This window comes from Corvus hawaiiensis, chromosome 2 (genome assembly GCF_020740725.1).
Source record: "Corvus hawaiiensis isolate bCorHaw1 chromosome 2, bCorHaw1.pri.cur, whole genome shotgun sequence".
NCBI classification, from domain to species: domain Eukaryota; kingdom Metazoa; phylum Chordata; class Aves; order Passeriformes; family Corvidae; genus Corvus; species Corvus hawaiiensis.
This window is the reverse complement of record NC_063214.1, coordinates 71094778-71112327: the sequence shown is the minus strand read 5'-3', so window position 1 is coordinate 71112327 and position 17550 is coordinate 71094778. Positions and strand designations below refer to the sequence as shown.

Here is a 17550-nt window from a genome sequence, read left to right as displayed (position 1 = left end):
GGACAGTTGTTCTCTAAGAGTAAAAATGTTCCTGTGTATTGTATTTTCATGGAAGAATTAAACAGAATTCTGCCTTTTGGATGGTATAAAATAAATTAATGTCACTATCTGATAATCAGTATATTTAGGAATAACACCATAGAGTAATTTGAGCTGGACAGGAATTCTGAAAATCAGTCATCTAGTCCTTCTCAAAATCAGGTCCAATTATACCAGTATGCTCAGGAGTTTGTTGAGTTCTGAACATCTCCAAGGAGGAAGATTCCACCACCTGTCTAGGTAACCTGTTCCAGTATTTGACCATCCTTACAGTGAGAGCATTTTTTGTAATAGCTAACTGAGTTTTCTAGTGCTCCATCTGGTGTCCATTGTCTCTTATGCTATTGCTGTGCACCTCTGAGAGGAGTCAGGCTCTGTTGTCTCTGTACCCTCCCATTTGGTAGTTGGGAGACTACAACAAGTTTCTCCTGTAAGTCCTCTACTATTAAGGCTGTTCAAGTCCAGTTCTTTCCGCCTCCCCTTCTACATCAGGTGCTTCAGCCCCTCTCCATCTTGGTGCACCTCTGCTGGACTCACTGCACTCTGTCAATGCCTTTCTTGAACAAGCCCAAAACTGGATGCAAGACTCCGTATGTGATCTCCCATGTGCCAAAGTGAAGGGAAAGATCACTTCCCTGCATCTGCCGGCTATCCTGCTGGTAATAACCACCCAGGATGTGGCTGGCTGGCACATTACTGACTCATATTCCATTTGTTGTCCACTGAGACCTTAAGGTCTGTTTCTGTCAAGCTGCTTTGCAGCAGTATTGGCATATGGGGTTATTCCATCCTGGATGTGGGACTGCAATCGCTTTTGTTGAACTTCATACGGTTCTTGTTGACCCAATTTCCAGCCTCTTGAGATCTTCTGAGACCTTTCCCTCCCATGTATAGACTATTCCCTCAGATCTGGTATTGCCTATGGACTTGCCAAGGGATGACACTATTCCACCTGGACATAGCACCGTGTTTTGTTCAGGTGGGTCTGTCACCCACCCTACAGTCTATCTCACCAATTTGTCTATAAAGATACCACAGGAGAAAAAACTGTAAATACTTAAGATTCCAACTAGTATCTTGCCTCAAATAACTCACTGTCCTTCTAGATAATACAATTTATTAATTACTCATTGATAACAGACAAACAGGATAGTATGGCAAGTTCAGTTAGTAAGTACCTATTACAGTCCACAAAATTAGTATCTACATATGAGAGCTGTTTCATAGGAAATAAAAGTTAAGGATTCCATTCACATAAAAATATATGTTAGATAAAACCTAGACTTCAGGAAACCAGTTATTCAGAAATGACTGTATATATAGGTTTTTGAGTCCAAAAGTTTGTGTGATTTTTTCCCCAGTGACCAGCAGTTAGTCTAATAAAAGATTATTACGTCTGTCTACACACTTGGCCTCCCTCACTCACAGAATGGTAATTTTAAACTGTGATGTGCAATTGCCAGCATTTTTACCTTGCACTCTCAGAAAGAGAAAAGGAAAAAAAAGGAAACTGAAGCTTTTCTGGAGCAGAGGAAGTATTACTGTGCTTCAACTGTTGGTTGGAAAAGGAAGAAAAGTGTATGTGGGAATCATAAGCTTGATATAGCTCAGTATTATGTAGTAAATAATTATTGTTCGTGTCCAGGTTAGAAAAAACAATCAATTTAAGATATTGTCAAGGAAAAAGGAGCTAGGAAAAAGGTGCTAAGAAGAAGGAGCTTTCTCTTAAGTGAAATCTGAGCAATATTTTCAGTATACAGTACTTATCAGTGCTGATAATTAAGATGTATTTTATTGGTTCTCTAAAGTATTTTTAATGCCTGTTCGGTTATACAAGTGACATCAAGTGATAAACTACAAATCAAGTCTGGTAAGAAATTTTTTTTCCAGCTGATGTGAATTTCCTTCACAGAAAGTAGGATATAGTTTGATACTAACTCATGTATATTTTAAAAATTTCCATCAGCCAAAACAGTTGCAAGGAATGTGGCATGAAACACAAGGTCCAAGAAAAACAATATAAAAAAAGCCGAAACATGCATTAATTGGAACACTCTGAATAACACATCCTTTAACTGCCCAGATTATAATGTGTACAACACACTAATGTTTATTTATCTTTTAAAATTCAAATACATGTTAGTAAAATTATTGCATGCATTATTTCCACACATTTTATTCACATAACAAATCTAGAAATTATTTTATGAAGTGTAAGATTATTTGACAGTTAAAAAAGAAACAGTTAAAACCAAACCAGTTGTTTGCTTTTATAGAAAAATGGACATCATTATGACGAAAATAACTTTAATGAAAAACTCCCCAAAGGATTATTTTTAATGATTTTGGAAAAATGCTATGGTGATGTTTTCTTCTGCAGTTTCTTGTACCATACAGGTGCCTCTTTATTTGTCTGTAAAAGAAAGAACATGTAGTTGTGAGACAGTGAACACCAGAAGAAAAACATGCAATCTACACAAGTCTCCCTCCTTCCAAGGCAGTTCACAGTTGAGTTCTTTGCTTAAATGCAAATATCAGAAACAAGACTGTGCATTTAAAGTTACTATTACGACATGCCAATATTAAAACCTCCCTATTTCCAGGTTATAAAAAGCAGATTATAAGATAAAAATGAAATGATTAAAAAAAAAATATCTATCACAATGAAAACAAGCATCAACTGTGCCATAAACAGGTTTCATTTGAAATAGCATCATCTGAGTTTTCCAGCTGAGAAAGGAATGGATCTTAGAAAAGAGATCTTAGGTGTGCCAAAACTGACTAACATTTTATGCAGAAATATAGTTATTAAAAAATTATAATTGAAAATAAAAGAATTCAGTAGTTTTCTGACTCTGTAGAAGGTACTTTAATTGCAGAGACTTATCTGTGAGCAACTTTTCCTTGCCTTCATAATCCTATGGGTTACTGCTACACAATCAGGATTACTTGTGGCAAATTCAGAGGTGGTTTGTAGAAAATAAAACAGTTTAACAGAAATAAAACGAATCAAGTAGAGGTGGAACAACGTAAGGACTGTTCTGCTTCCAGGGCTGGGTATAATCTCTTGAGTTAGTGAGCACTGTCTCAGTCTGTTGTCCCTAAACTTGTTCCTTTCTAGTTCTATTTTCTGTCTGCTCTCTATTCTTTCTTTCCTCCACAACTTAATAAGCATTCAATTTAAAAATCTACTTTATTAATTTTGAAGATTTCAGTTACAAAAATGAATCTGCTCTATTTGTGCAAGCTTTTAGAATTCTAGAAATTGACCTGAACTGGCAGGATTTTCACAGGACTACTGACTTCCTATCTAAGAAAACCTGTGCCATCCACCCATTTTCAGTTCTCTACTCCAAAGTCTGCAAAGACTACAGTTTTTCACAGAGAAACTGGTTACAATTTCTAAGTGTAAATGCAGTTTTTCTGGATTCCTACACAGTTTCTATATCCCTAAGTAAAACAGGAGAGATTATGCACTGAAACCCCAGATCATCTACACAAACTATTTGCTTATGTTTTGGATCACTGAAAAGCTCCATCAAAGACAAAGTTTGGGTGGTACAATTTAGCACTACCAAAAGCACTATGGATGAGACAGCACTGTGTTTAGTTTAATAACACTATTCAAGCAAATTTCGAACCCCTAAAATACCCCAATGTCCTCACATCATGTCCCAGAGATGCCACCATTTCCTATGTTTTGTGTTAGAAACCCACTACCTGGTGTGCTGCAATAAAAAAACCTCATACCGTTTAAGACACTGTGTGTTAGAGTCTCCACCAAGAAAGAAAGAAAGAAGACAAAAAAAGACTAAAAACACACAAAAAAAGGGAAGACTTCTCTTTGGACCAAATCAGCACATATGCTATGCAGTGCAGATACACCCAATCCACCCCAGAGAAAGGTAGCATCATAAAGTCTGTTTACAGAGTCATGATTGGTTTTGTGATTTAGCATTGCAGCTTGGTTGTCTTGAATCTATCACTTCAGACACAGTCATAGTCAGAAACTTCTAAACCATTTTCATGAAGCTTTCCAATACCAGAGGCGCTAAATCTGAAGTGGGCCACTTCAAATATTAAAATCCAAGCTTTTTGTTTTTGAAGGAATAAAACAGGGTTTTATAATATCAGGCATCCTTAGCAACAGAAGAGATATCAATAGCGGTGTTCTATTTTTTATATATGTTTAGATACATACACACATACACATTAATATACATGAATATAAGTATACAGAAATACACCTATTTCCTCACTCCTGCTTCTCAATATAGATATGCACAAAGGCCACTTAATACACAATCATGGTAGATTTAAATTAGTATACATGGTCTGTGAATCTCTACAACTACTAAAATTTTGCTAACCACTCTCAGTATTGTAATACAACAATGGTATTTTTTTTTTTAAGACCTGGTTTGCTGTGAACTTAAGATGCAGAAAATAACCAAATAGCTAAAAAACATCATAAACTCTTGATTTTTCTGCTCAACATTGACTGTTTTCATAAAGAGCCTCAAGTATTTAGCTGAATTAATTATATATCTCCTTGAAGGATGAATCCACATTTTTCTTTTTAAAACGTGAGGAGAACCATCAGAAGTTTTGGCACTTAGTCTTATCATAGTACTTACAAATAACGTTGGCTTAGGTGTAAATATATTTTCTTCTTCATGTTCTGACAGCAGTTTTACCAAAGGGTTTGATTTTTTTCCACTTGCATTTTTTACATCAATAAAAGACTGAGGTGGATTTTGTTCATAGCATTTACCATGTAGATTAATTATAATCTGCTTCATTGTGGCTAGTTCCTATAAAACCACAAAAGAACAATGCTAAGTTATTCCGTTAAATTACATTTCAACCTCTTAAATATTTATTTGTTAATAATGAATTTATATTCACCAAATATGGATCAGTAAATCTAAAAAGGAAGAAGATATACTTGCTATAATGAATAAGATTACTACTTGGACCCTAGCAAATTAAGAAAATAAAATAGGCACAGAGGATTTATGCAACTCAAATTTTGTCTTGCTTAAAGGCTGTAAAAGAGAACATTTACTGTGTAGTAAGAAATACACTATCTCTTTTAACTTAGACTTCCATTTCATTTTAAAGAATTCTTTTGCATTTATTTTGTCAGGCTAAGGGAGTGTACAAATCTAATTTGAAGGACTGTGCCAACTTGTACTTTTGAGCACTAGGTCTTTCACAAAAATTTTATAAATACATTACTAGAAATACATGTCTTTATATCTAGATTAGAAAAGAAGAATCAATAAAAAACCTTTAGAGGATGTACAGCAAAAAGAGGATCAGAATGGAGAAGTTTTGTGAAAAATGTGTGGAGAAAGGAACAAGACTATATAGAAGTGCAGACTTTTTTTGGATATCCTAATAATTTGCTTTGAAAACAATTTGAATTAAAAAAAGTAATCTTTCCTTAATACTTAGCTGAACAAAACAGTTTATTTAAAATGTACAGTAGAGTGAGAAAGGAAAAAACATAGCGTTTTCTGACCTAAACTGAACATCCTTTGTCATCTTTCACCACACTTACTGCCAACATTCCCCCTCCACCCCACATAATGGGTATGATTACTATAAAACAAGTTACAGAATTTAAAGCATTAATTATTATTATTATTACTACTAGTAGTATTATTTAGAGCATTCATTGTTGTAGAATTAGAACAAGATCAGTAGAAAAGCCTTTCAATGTACATTTTAAGATGATTTTACATGTTTTAAAATATTAATGTTTTTGTTTGCTTGCTTTTTACAAATGTCGTTGCCTTCAATAAACAACACTGTTACTGTATTAGCCTTATATATAATTAACATTGTCTTATCTCTCAACCAGAAAAGGATAATTTGTGTTTATAGCTGAATAACAAACATTTTTAATATCTTACCTATTTAATATTTGCCAGAAAATTATATTGATGCATGTTCTATTTTCATTGAATTATTAGTAATAAGTTAAAAAAACTCTCAGCCTTTTAAAATACTCCTGCCATATACCTTCTCTCTGTCCACTGCTGCCTTTAATACAAGAAACACAGTCAAAAGAAACATGCTGTAGCCTTTAAATTGTTGAATGCTAACTCAGTTACATGAATGGAAGTTACACTCCAAAGACCAGCTTTATAGAGTGTACAAATTGTTCTTGTATCTCAGTCATTTAATATTAACTATTTGCATAATTCAGTCATGTGTGGTGGCATGTTGAAACAGCATGACTGCAGAGCAGCTGTTTAAAAGGACTGCATAGCTGATGCCAGCATGTTTTTCAAAGTTGTAAACTTGGCAAAGATGTTGCCAAAGCAACACATAGACAGAATTTCTTGATGAAAATAACTCAAGCAAGTATACAGCAAATAAATACACCATCACAGGAGATTAAATTGTACATAAACAATGTTTTGACATTAGCAAATGGTGTTCCTATACTTAAACTGTGTTATTCTGTGGACCAAATAGTTGCACGTTTGAACAAGGCAAAACCCAAAAACTGCCACACAGATTTATTTCAGAAACGGAGTTGAAACTTGTATGTGTAGGGTCAAATTCTCTTGTGTCAAGATCCACTTGGCAGTTTAAAGTCTTCTCTACTTAACAGAATCTGTCTGGTACTTGACAGCACTGTTTTCAGACTTGGAATAGGCTCTGGAGAGTCAGCTCTCCCACAAGCTTCCCTTGTGACAGGAGGATTCTCTAATGTGAAGCTATAGGAAGGAATGACAGGGAGTGGGGATGAAAAATTAGTCCACAACGAAGAAGCTATTTTGACATCACAGCCAAATATATCATGAGGATTTAGCTAAGGTTGCCTTAATATTTGTTCTAAAGCCCCTCCACATTTAGCAAGAAAGACCTTAAGAAACTTGGCAAAATAAATAGCACAAGAAACATCAAATCCAGTAGAAGTTATTCCGTTAAATTACATTTCAACCTCTTAAATATTTATTTGTTAATAATGAATTTATATGGGATGTGTACTGCTGAACAAGGAAAGAAAATTGGCCCAACATATTTGCAAGAGATTTGCTGTTTTCAGCAAAGAAATACTGAAAACAAAGCTCTGTCTTGAACTGCAGTAATTTTAACCATCTCTTTAGATTTCTCTGCTCCCTGAACACAATTCTTACCTTCACTTTTAAGTTCCAAACCACGAGTCATTAGCACTACCTGCTACTGCTGGCATGCTACCATGATTCTATGAATATTATTTTCCAATCCTAAAATCCAGCAAGTTGGTCTAGAAAGCTAGTAAGGAAAAGCAGCTCTGGAGATTGTACTTAGCAGAAATACGTGAACTCGTTCCAGTGGGAACAAGACCTTACGAAAAAAGAGGAAAGTAGGTAGAGGATTCAAAGGAGATGGGAAGAATCATTTGTGTAGAAGGACATGTACTAGTTTCAGGATAAGCTAAGTAAAGGAAGATGTGAAGAGAAATGGATGATTTAAATTTTTATGTTTTTTACTGTGTCAAGTCCATGTTTCTATGTCCAGGCAGAGCTGTGCAAATTGTTTACTTACAATATTCCCTTCAGTTACTCAGTGCACTGTAGAAAATAGTGTTGCTACAGCTCTGCATTTCCCAATTTCACTGGGGAAGTATTTGGTCTTTGCCACGCTGGCTCCTGGACATATAAGCCATGCTGTGTGTCACTGTGTTGAGGCTTCCAGGTCTGAGGGCTTTAGCTTCGGAGAGCCAGACAGCAATCCTTCTTGGGAGGACTATGAGTACCAACACCTCTGAGTGGATTCACTCAGCTCCTCCCTGGGCTGGCTTTACACCTTTGGTCTCACTGTCACAAGCTATGGGAACACAAGCGCCCACTCACTGCTTATGCAACATTCTGTGGGGATGTGGCAGTGCAGATACATGGAAAACAATGCAGCTGGCAAAAAAAGGTGGGTTAAGATGACACAAGGAAAAAATTAACCTATGCAGCTGGCACAAAAACAGTGCTTATGTACAATTAGTGTCACCCATACAAACAAGTATGTATTATTAAATATTTTGAAAGTCTGTCCACAGCAACCGGATGAATTTTTGTTAAGGATGCTGCTCTGTGGGCCAGCCCAAGTCCCCATAATCAAAGTAATGAGCTATGTGACACATTAAGTGGGATTTCACTCGAACTTAAAACACTTAAATTGCTGTATCTAAACATAAGTATCTAACCACAAGCTAAGAATCTAATTTTCCATTACGGACAATGTAGCTTGGAAAGTGGCTCCATTCAGAAGTGGGACACTATTGGTGTTGTAACATCAGCCTTGCTGATTAGGCTGCTGTTAACTATAAAGCACAGAGAGATACCTCACTGCAGACACCTTCATTTTGATACCTAAATTATTCCCCTTGCATACAGATTTGAAGTATCAAATTACTTTCTGAAAAAGAACTGTGTTTCTAGAACAAGCTTTCATACCACAGATTATCTATGTGGTAAGTTTTCCAAAACATACAGAGATTTATACTTTAGGACAATCTAACATCCTGTATTCCACTTATGCATATTAATTCATATTTAGTAAAGATTACTTGAACTATAAAAGAATACTTGAAAATTCTACATACATAACCAGGAAAGAGTTGGAATTCAAAGTAAGTGATTAGAATGAATGGACTGAGAACACAGGGAGTGATGTAGAAGGAGGTGAAGTAAGGTGACATGTATTGCATTGTAAATAGTATCAGAAGAAACTACTTGCTTATTTCCATTTATTTTTGGTAACTTATGTCCAACAACCTTAGTTAAAAATAGCAAAAGCAATTTTGTGTGCCAATATACAAACAGGGAAGGAGATATAAAGGTTGGACTCAATGATCTTAGAGGTCTTTTCCAACTTTTAGTGTTTCTGTGACTATTTAGGTACAGACAAAGGATAGACAGCAGTCTTTTCCAGGGTGTCCATTAATTAAAATGTTTTCTGGTCTGGCATATTTTCCAAATTCCACCTTGCTAATTTATTAGGCTAAATGCTATCAGTGCTGGTGTTGTGGAACTAACTGAAAATCATCAAGCTTTAAAATAGTGTTAAAAGAACCAAACTAAAGAAGTGTAAGTAACTTGTAAAAGGTAAAGTAAAAAACGGTATTACCTGCTCATATTACTCCAGAAAATTCAGAGATTTTTAAATGATGTTTGAGCTTAAAGTAAAAGTAAAAATAAGCTACAGTTTATTTCAAGTAGATTTTACCTGTCTATTATGGGTAATTGAAATAGTACCTAGAAAAATGGAGACTGAAGATCAGTTTTGGAATACAAAGGATAAAATTTGATTCCTTCAACTAGCAAGGCAACTAGAAGACAAGTAAATGGAAAAGTAAGGCATGTAGCCATATAAAATAAAAATGTATTTAGAGTTATAGATACTATAAAGGGAACTCTATTAACATTTGTTTTGATGTCCTTGATACACACTCAAATACACACAGACCAAAAGAGCATCTTATATTTTCCTAATTCAAAATTAATGTAATATTAGGTATTATAACAAAACCATGACTTACATTGTCAAAGCAAAATGAAAAAGAACTATCTCATATGGGAAATGACTGAGGCATAAAAAGGTGCTCTTTTATCATACAATTGATGAAGTATGTGAAAGAATTGCCTACATTAAGCATTGTAATCAAGTATAGTATCAAGATAGTAATTTCATTTTTTTTTCAGTGAATTTTCAGCAGTATAATTTTTTTTTTTACTGTCTGTCATAACTATAATCAAAGGAAGAAAGAATCCTCTGTGCACTCAAAAGCTTGCAATAGCACTTAACATTATATATGTGTATATATAGTTATAATAACTATATAAATTTATATAAGCAGTTAAAATGACACGTCTATGTATCATGCTCTGGAAGCAGATGCAAAATAACAGTCTCAAGAAAAAGTAACTAGCTAACAGGAATTAATTACACACATGTCAATTCTTAGGTTCTTATGGCAGGGAAATCTTGCACCTCAAATAACCTCCATACAGTGACGTTGAAAAGAAGCTTTATGTAGATCAAACCAAACAGCTGGAAATCCGCAGTAGGAGGAGATATTTACCTATGTGGTCTCAAGATGGCTCATTCTGATGGTAAATTTAATGACTTTTTTGTATCACTAAAATCATAGAAGAAGCCAATGGGTATCAGACCCATCTGACTCCTTCCTCATTCAGTAAAGCCCATGGCTACTGTAGTCAGGTAAATATCCTCTAAAGCAAAAGTGACCCTGATAATAGTATGCACAGTTAACTGAACCTTTATCATGACAAGCGGCATTCTACTTTTAGCTCAGCATATCAAATTTAGGAACTCTATATGCAATTTCCAATTGCATGTATTTATAAATTTACAATTGCAAATTTCACCTTAGATTATAACAGCATTTTTAAGCAGAGAACTTGTATTGTGGAAGCTGAACAAGAGACTTCTGCCCTAGAAAATATATCAAGTCTGGCAGAATCACTGAATTTTGATGACTGACAAGTGTTCTCAGAGAAGAACACAGCATAAAAGAACAACACAGAAAACCAATTTCATGGTCAATATGAGAAAAATCAGCTGAGAGAGGGATAAAACTAGAGGTCTCCTCCCTCAGGGGTGCTGATCAAAAGTTAAGGTCTCTCCAAATTTGTGAGTCAAGCACTAACGTGATGATTTTAGATGTGTATTCTCACTCCCAATCCATAAGAATCCTGTACTGTGAGAGCAAAGCATGTATGGTCAGGACCTCCTTTGGAAAGCTTGTGTTCTTCACTTTAACTGCCATATGGTACCCATGTGGTTAAACTATAACTCAAAATAAAATATGTATCCAGTCTGGAGGCTGACTGTACATCCCCCATGTATGGAAGGGATTGAACAAAAAACTGCTTCACAAAAAGACTTAGTGCACCACAATTTGAGTCCAGAGACTGGACTCCTCAATGTGGAAGTCAAATAGTAGCTTTGAATGTAGCAGCCTGGTGACTATTATGGCTGCATTAACTTCTAAAATAACATTAACAATAAAAACAATAAATATATTAGAACATACAACTGAGGGAAGGTAGCCATACTGGGATGAAAAACATGCTCATGGCAAGTCAGCACAATCTGTCTTCACATGCATGTTTCCTCTTATTTATGCAGCTATTGTAGTCTTCAAACAAGTCTGCACAGGGAAAAGCACAGTTCAAAAATTGAGGCTATGGGTATGTTAAAGAATACTGATTTGAGAAACTTAAACCAGCATTTAAGAATGTTCTACCCATTTGGTAGTGTTCTGTAAAGAGCGTATTTTGGAATGATTTCTCAGTCTCTCAAGAATTAAAAGTTCATGTTCAATATACAAAGGTTCATGAGAGGATTCAGAGAAAAAAATAAAATTTTATACTTCCTTTATCTCCTTCTTGAAGGAAAATTACCTTAATCTGGAAAAAGGCCAGAAGGAACCATCTTTACAGTTGTCTTTCTCAAGGTGTTCACTAGGGTCAAGCTTAATGGGCATATCAGGTGATGGTAGAGAAAATACTAAGGATATTGCCCTCTATGAAGTCCTGTGCAGTTCCTTACTTGGATCCCTCTTAGACTCCTACTGTAACTTTTGTGAAAGCAAAGGTATGTTAAAAATAAAGCTGTATCATTTAATTGCTCATATTAAGTTGGAGAGGGGTATTTGTGAGAACTCTGATTGCAGTTTGGCTTTGGAACATGTGACTGGATACTTGGTTGGATTTCCTCAGATCTTTAGATATCTTCAGTAGTAATATTTAAACCTAGGCAAACTAGCTTGTCTGATTCCTCTACGTTGCTGTTGGTGGGAAATTCAAAGGTAGTATTAATTTTGCTTATTTTAAATTAGGTTATGGTAAATCACACCATAATAGTGCCTGTTTTTCTTTCTGACTTCAAATCCCTAGATGATTTTCAGATGTAGGTATCTACACTATAGATTTTTAAAATTAGGCAAGATCCATCTCTGCTACTTTGTCAGTTGACAAGCGACTTCTCAGATCATCTTTACACTGGCAGTACTCTTTAACAGCACTGGAGTTCACCAGTTAAAATGGAGGTAAACAAACGAAACACACTGTAGGGATTCTTGGAATAAACATGTTTCTGGACAACAACAGACTAGGTGACTGAAAAAGAATCTGGTTCCGCCTTTCAACATATGCAGTGACTTGCATACAACACTTTGAAGTTTGAGTATGGTACTCAAACTTTGGAGCAAAGCTAGAGGAAGGAGACATATGTGTTATTATCAAGGAATGAGACTCTCAATCAAAAGTAGTACCTACAATGCCTCTCCTCTTCAGAAGAGCTAACAATTCACACAAAGAACTATTTTAGAACTGTCCTTCAGTGGTTTTATTTCTGCTAGAGACATACTGCAGAAGACAGCCTATAGCCTGGAATTAATTATCTGTTCCCTTTTTTGGCTGAAGTGGGAAAAAAGACCAACACCATCAGCACAGAATTCACAACACTGGACAGTAAAATTAATGACAAGGTGTGAAATAGGAGAAAGACACTGCAGAAGCACCATTTTGACATAAAAGCAAAATGAAGCAAATGGTCAGTCAGTCCATTCCACTGCTAAAGACTGCAGATGGATAGGAAGCAGTGGCACAACTGGTGGAAACTCAGCTTCAACAGTGGAACTCCCTGAGCTTGTGCCTATCAGGAGTAAAATCTACATCCATAACAGAGCTCAACGAAGATTTTAACAACCGCCTATGAAATCAAGAAAACAAGTCACTGTTCAATCCTTCAAGTAAGGCAGAGTGTATTTGGCATAGTTACATCCTAATTGCAGCTGTGCTGGAAATATGAGAAGTCAGCAAGAATTCCGGTTAAGAATTGCACATATGGTCATCTAAGGCACATGGATACACACTGTAAAGCTGAAAACTGGAAGACAGTATGAAATGTCCTGATCAAACAAATGAACCTGATAACTGAGTGGTGGAAAGATGCCAGACCATATGCAGGATGTTGATAGCTTCTCTGCACTACACTTAATTCATGAGTTCTCTGTATCCCAGTGCATATAAAAATCGTAAAATGAACTGACAGATCTGTGACTATATGGATCTACAAACTACTTCCAGTTTTATAAGGTGGACTAGGACTGTGGCAACAAAATAAAATACCCCAGTCACTGCAGAGAACAGCTTCTGTCTTTTTAGATACAAAATCTCTGCCTATTTCAGGTGTATCTTAAACTTGTTCTTAACAGTTTAATCTTTCTCACTTCTTAACAAAAATAGGAAATAATTTGTCTCATCATTCAGAACTAGCATATCAGATTCTTAGGGTTTTTTCAATTTTTTACTGTAGATCAGAAATATATTTGTAATTGTAACTAGGACTAATTCACCAAATACTTTTTTATCTGAGCCATTGTGACATTCATTTACTCAATGTTTAATAAAAAGCATGCTTTCTTGAGTAAGTACATCTAACAGGAAATGGATGCTAACATGCTAATATATTAAAACACCTTTATTTACATAAATTATTATGGAGAAGTTACTGTGTTTTCTGAGATGGTAATATTCTAGTTTAATTTTTCCTGTCTTTGTTATTTCTTACATAGTATTTAAATTCACTTTCCACTTGATAATAGTCAAATGCTACCATGAAATGAACAAAAGCAAAATTTTTACACAGTTGGATATGCAGTAGAATGTGACAGAAATATACATAGGCAATACAGGAAAAAGAATATAACATGGGTTACATCTTGAGAAAATATGAACAATTTCAGATTAATTAACAATTTCTTGTTTAAAAGTTTATAATTTTAATTGATTCTGGCTCTCTCAAAACCATATGATTTAAAATACACGTCAATTCCGTCCCATAATCCATATATAAGTTGCATTTTGCCTATGAAACCTCCTATTTAGTACACAGCTGCTTACTGTACACCACTGTGAATATAAAGATAATTCTTGCAAAAATATATATTAAAAACAGTAACATACTCTGAATAATACAGCTCAAAGAAAAGAGTCAATGCTGTTAAGTCCTTCTTCTTCCTAAATTCAGTACTATTTGGAATTCAATTTTTATTAAAGCTTGACAGCAACAAAATAGATAACAAAAAGATGAGAGATACTGCTTAGGAGCATATTTTTCTTTGTGAAAAATGAGCCAGAAACTTCTCTACACTCATTTAGCAAAGTAAATGTCACTTTGTTTCTCCAAGCTTAAAGCTGAGAATAGCTCCGGGGCTTACTTGTGATGCAGAAATGTCCCTGTAATCTACTTAGAAAACATGCAGAACATTAATAGAAACTAGAATCTTGAAACATAAACGTAGCATAAGAAAAATGATAATTACTCTGTGGCTTAACATTTAAAAAGAGAGCTAAGCATTGTACATCAGCATTTTTTTATATAAAACAAGTTGCAGCACATAGATGAGCAGGAAGTCATTCACTTTGGAAACAAAATAATTTTGACATTATCGTGTACAATCTTTCTACACAGAAGAGGGGGAAGAGGCAGATATAAGAGATTGTTTGAAGGCACCTGTTACCAATCACATCTTTTCATTCGTGTCTTCCCAACCCCTGCAGATACCCCTTCCTTCCCCTCTCCCCAACAAAGCAGTTTTCTCCTTTTATCCACTAAGCTTCCATCCCTGATTAAACACGTACTGCCCTCCCCCTTATGACTCCAAAGCTTTTTATGAGCGTCTGAACTTCTCTCCACCTCTGTTTTTTTGCAGATGGCAGCTGTTGCTACTCTGCAGGTTCCTAAATCCAACATACTGGCTTTCTGTCCTAGGTTATTCCTAGTCAATCTTCTTCAGCATAACTTAATTACAGCTAAGGATAGTATTAGCCGGACTTTAAAGTATGACTAATAGTGAAATGCTGAAAACTCATCTGGAATTTTCAAGGTCATTGCTGAGATGCAATTAAAATCTGGGCACAGAGAATTCAGCAGTGAGGGGCAGTCCCCAAAGGCAATATGAAAGTAAAAAGGACAAACCTAGTAATGTAGAATGGACTGGTCAAAGTAAGGTAAAGCAGAGATACTTCAGTACACCTTGCTTTTCCGCAAAAGAGGAAAAAAAGAATAAAACCATCTGACTTTTCTTTCACTCTTGTGAGCAAAAAACCAGGGTAACTATTGAAAAGTACCAGGATTTTGTACAGGATTCTGACATAAGATGAATGCAAGCACAGAGACTACCAGATTCTCAAACACTGTGAACATTAAAATTTTGGAACAATGTCATGGAATTCTGAAATTCATATGGCCAGGTATAAAGTCTAACATTCATGAACATTTATCTAAATCCTTGGAAACCTTAGCCTGATAATTTACAGAAGCTCTGAAAAAACTCGTAAGAGCCCTTCACAAACTATGCATATCCTAATATGACTAATTAGTAACTGTTCCTCCTATTGATCATTTGGACTCTCCAATCTTAAACACACTTGGAAAATGCATTTGGCAACCATTTATCAAAAACTAAATAATAAATCAGATTTTTTATATTTTAAAGATAATGAAATAAGTATTTTCTGTTCTTAACTTCATCTTTCTCACCTGTTTTGTTGTTTTTTCTATGCTTACTTATTACCTACAAAATATTGCCTTATGCTTATCTCCTTTTCTTGCATCCCACCAGATCCTCTGTTTGCTTGGACAAAATAAGCTAGACCTTTAATCTCACTCACATAAGACTTCCAGCCTGTTGTGAAATTTATCTTCTTTTTTCCCCCAGAAAATATGACATAAAAAAATATAAAATATTAATCCTACAGATCAAATGAAATTTTTTTTTAATTTACATTTTAAGTTTTTAAGATTTTAATCTTTGAGAGACGGGCAGGACTTTGAAAAGTGGCCTTTTTCAGGACACGTTGATTAGAAGTGAATGTAAATTCTAAGAATGATACAAAGCAAAAATGTAATTGTTTGTGAAACCCCTTCCAAAATGCAACCAGTTCCTATATAAGAAGACGACTTAGAGTTAATTCATGTCTACTTAGGAAAAATAAACACTAAGGAGGATTTTCTTTCCAGGCTTTTGAACTGAAACATGTAAGAAACAAAAAATGGCTGCGATTAAGATACTGCATTAGAACACATGAACTTTTAACCTCTTCTCCAAACTGGGGAGTTCTGGACAAAGCACCATTTCTTTTATTTTGATCATTGCTTCTGCAAAACAGGGATAGTGATTGTTTTCTGCTTAACTTGTGGGTATAATATTTGTGAGACAGGTGTTCAGTTACTGTGGTGAAGGACAGAGAAATATTCAGTTAATAAACAGGATTATTTTGACATATTGCTAAGAAACTGTGAAAACCTGGGAAGGGGAATGAATTACATGGTTGTAAAGGAAAAGCATTAGGTTTACTCATAAATGGTGAGTTATATATCAGATGTGGAATGCTCCTCACCTGCCAATTAGAAAGTAAGTTCAACATAACAGTCACTCAGGCAATTAGCATTTTAATATTAACCTGCTAGACTATTTTCAGCAAGAACAACTCAGTAAGAGTTTTTTATATTTTAAAATGCTTTAAATAAAATAAGAGTTTGCAGTGGCTAACCAAAATAAATTTTAACCTGATCTAGTTGAAGATTTTCTACCAATTCAGGTACACATATTTAGATAGATTTAACACTCAATTTGAGTGACACAACAATTTACTGACATAAGCTAAGTGGATTTAAGTAAACAAATAGCATTCAAACTCCATGTGTCTGTAGCCATTTAACCAGCTGATATCAAATAGGTTTATTTAAACTACTACTACATGTTTTCTACTTTGTTCCCTAGCAGACAGCCAGAGCCTGGTTTCTGGTTGCTAACTTCACTTGAAGAGCTTTGGCACAGCAACACATGAATGTGTCAATAAGGCAGGTGACTAGTTCAGCAAGTTTACATTCTATCACTTGTATGCACAGCTGCTAATGTACGATGAGTGCACAGATGTGTAAAGCAGATAAAATATCAGCAGGTTGTCATATCTTCTTACCTGGTGTATAATATTCATGGGCTGATAACTAATCATGTCTGCATAAACAATTGCATCGTAGGAAATGAATGGCTATGGTAAACAGCCTGAATTTGCAGCATTTATGTAAAAAATGTTATCCTTTTATTCCTTATGACAGTTATTTCATAATATTAGTTTTACTTTTATAGGTTAAAAATTACCATATTGCCAGAGTGCATCACATACTGGTGATTTCAAGCAGTTAAAAAAAATAGTGTAAATGAAGTCCTTTATATTCATACAAACAGAAATTGATCTTAGCACTTGGAAGAACACCTATTAAAGTCTTCTATTGGTGTCTCTTATACCACTGTCTCATTATTTGCTTTAACATCTCCTACAGTAATTCTATTTGAAACATAAAAAGAATGTCTCCATTTTTTCTACTTGCTCTGCTTTTTTTTTTTTTCCCCAAAATCCAGTGGATTATGAACTTCACATTAAAAATATAAACCCCAGCTAGTTAATTTTCAAGATT

At 35.0% G+C, this 17550-nt stretch overlaps 1 protein-coding gene across 6 annotated transcripts in view; it reads right to left on the bottom strand.

Annotated features, from left to right (window-relative positions):
- Window positions 1–1136: 1136 nt before the first annotated feature.
- The window catches only part of PIBF1 (progesterone immunomodulatory binding factor 1), a 107890-nt gene continuing 91476 nt past the window's right edge, over window positions 1137–17550 (bottom strand). For 4 of the 6 annotated variants that reach the window (XM_048295568.1, XM_048295564.1, XM_048295567.1 and 1 more), the window contains exons 17-18: window positions 4677–4853; window positions 1137–2452 (exon numbers count right to left, since the gene is read on the bottom strand). In XM_048295568.1, the coding sequence (XP_048151525.1) occupies window positions 2396–2452; window positions 4677–4853 (234 nt within the window). In that variant the 3' untranslated portion in view covers window positions 1137–2395. Of the gene's footprint in view, window positions 2453–4676; window positions 4854–17550 lie in introns of those variants that run through there. The other 2 variants (XM_048295570.1, XM_048295571.1) reach the window with 2 other exon arrangements.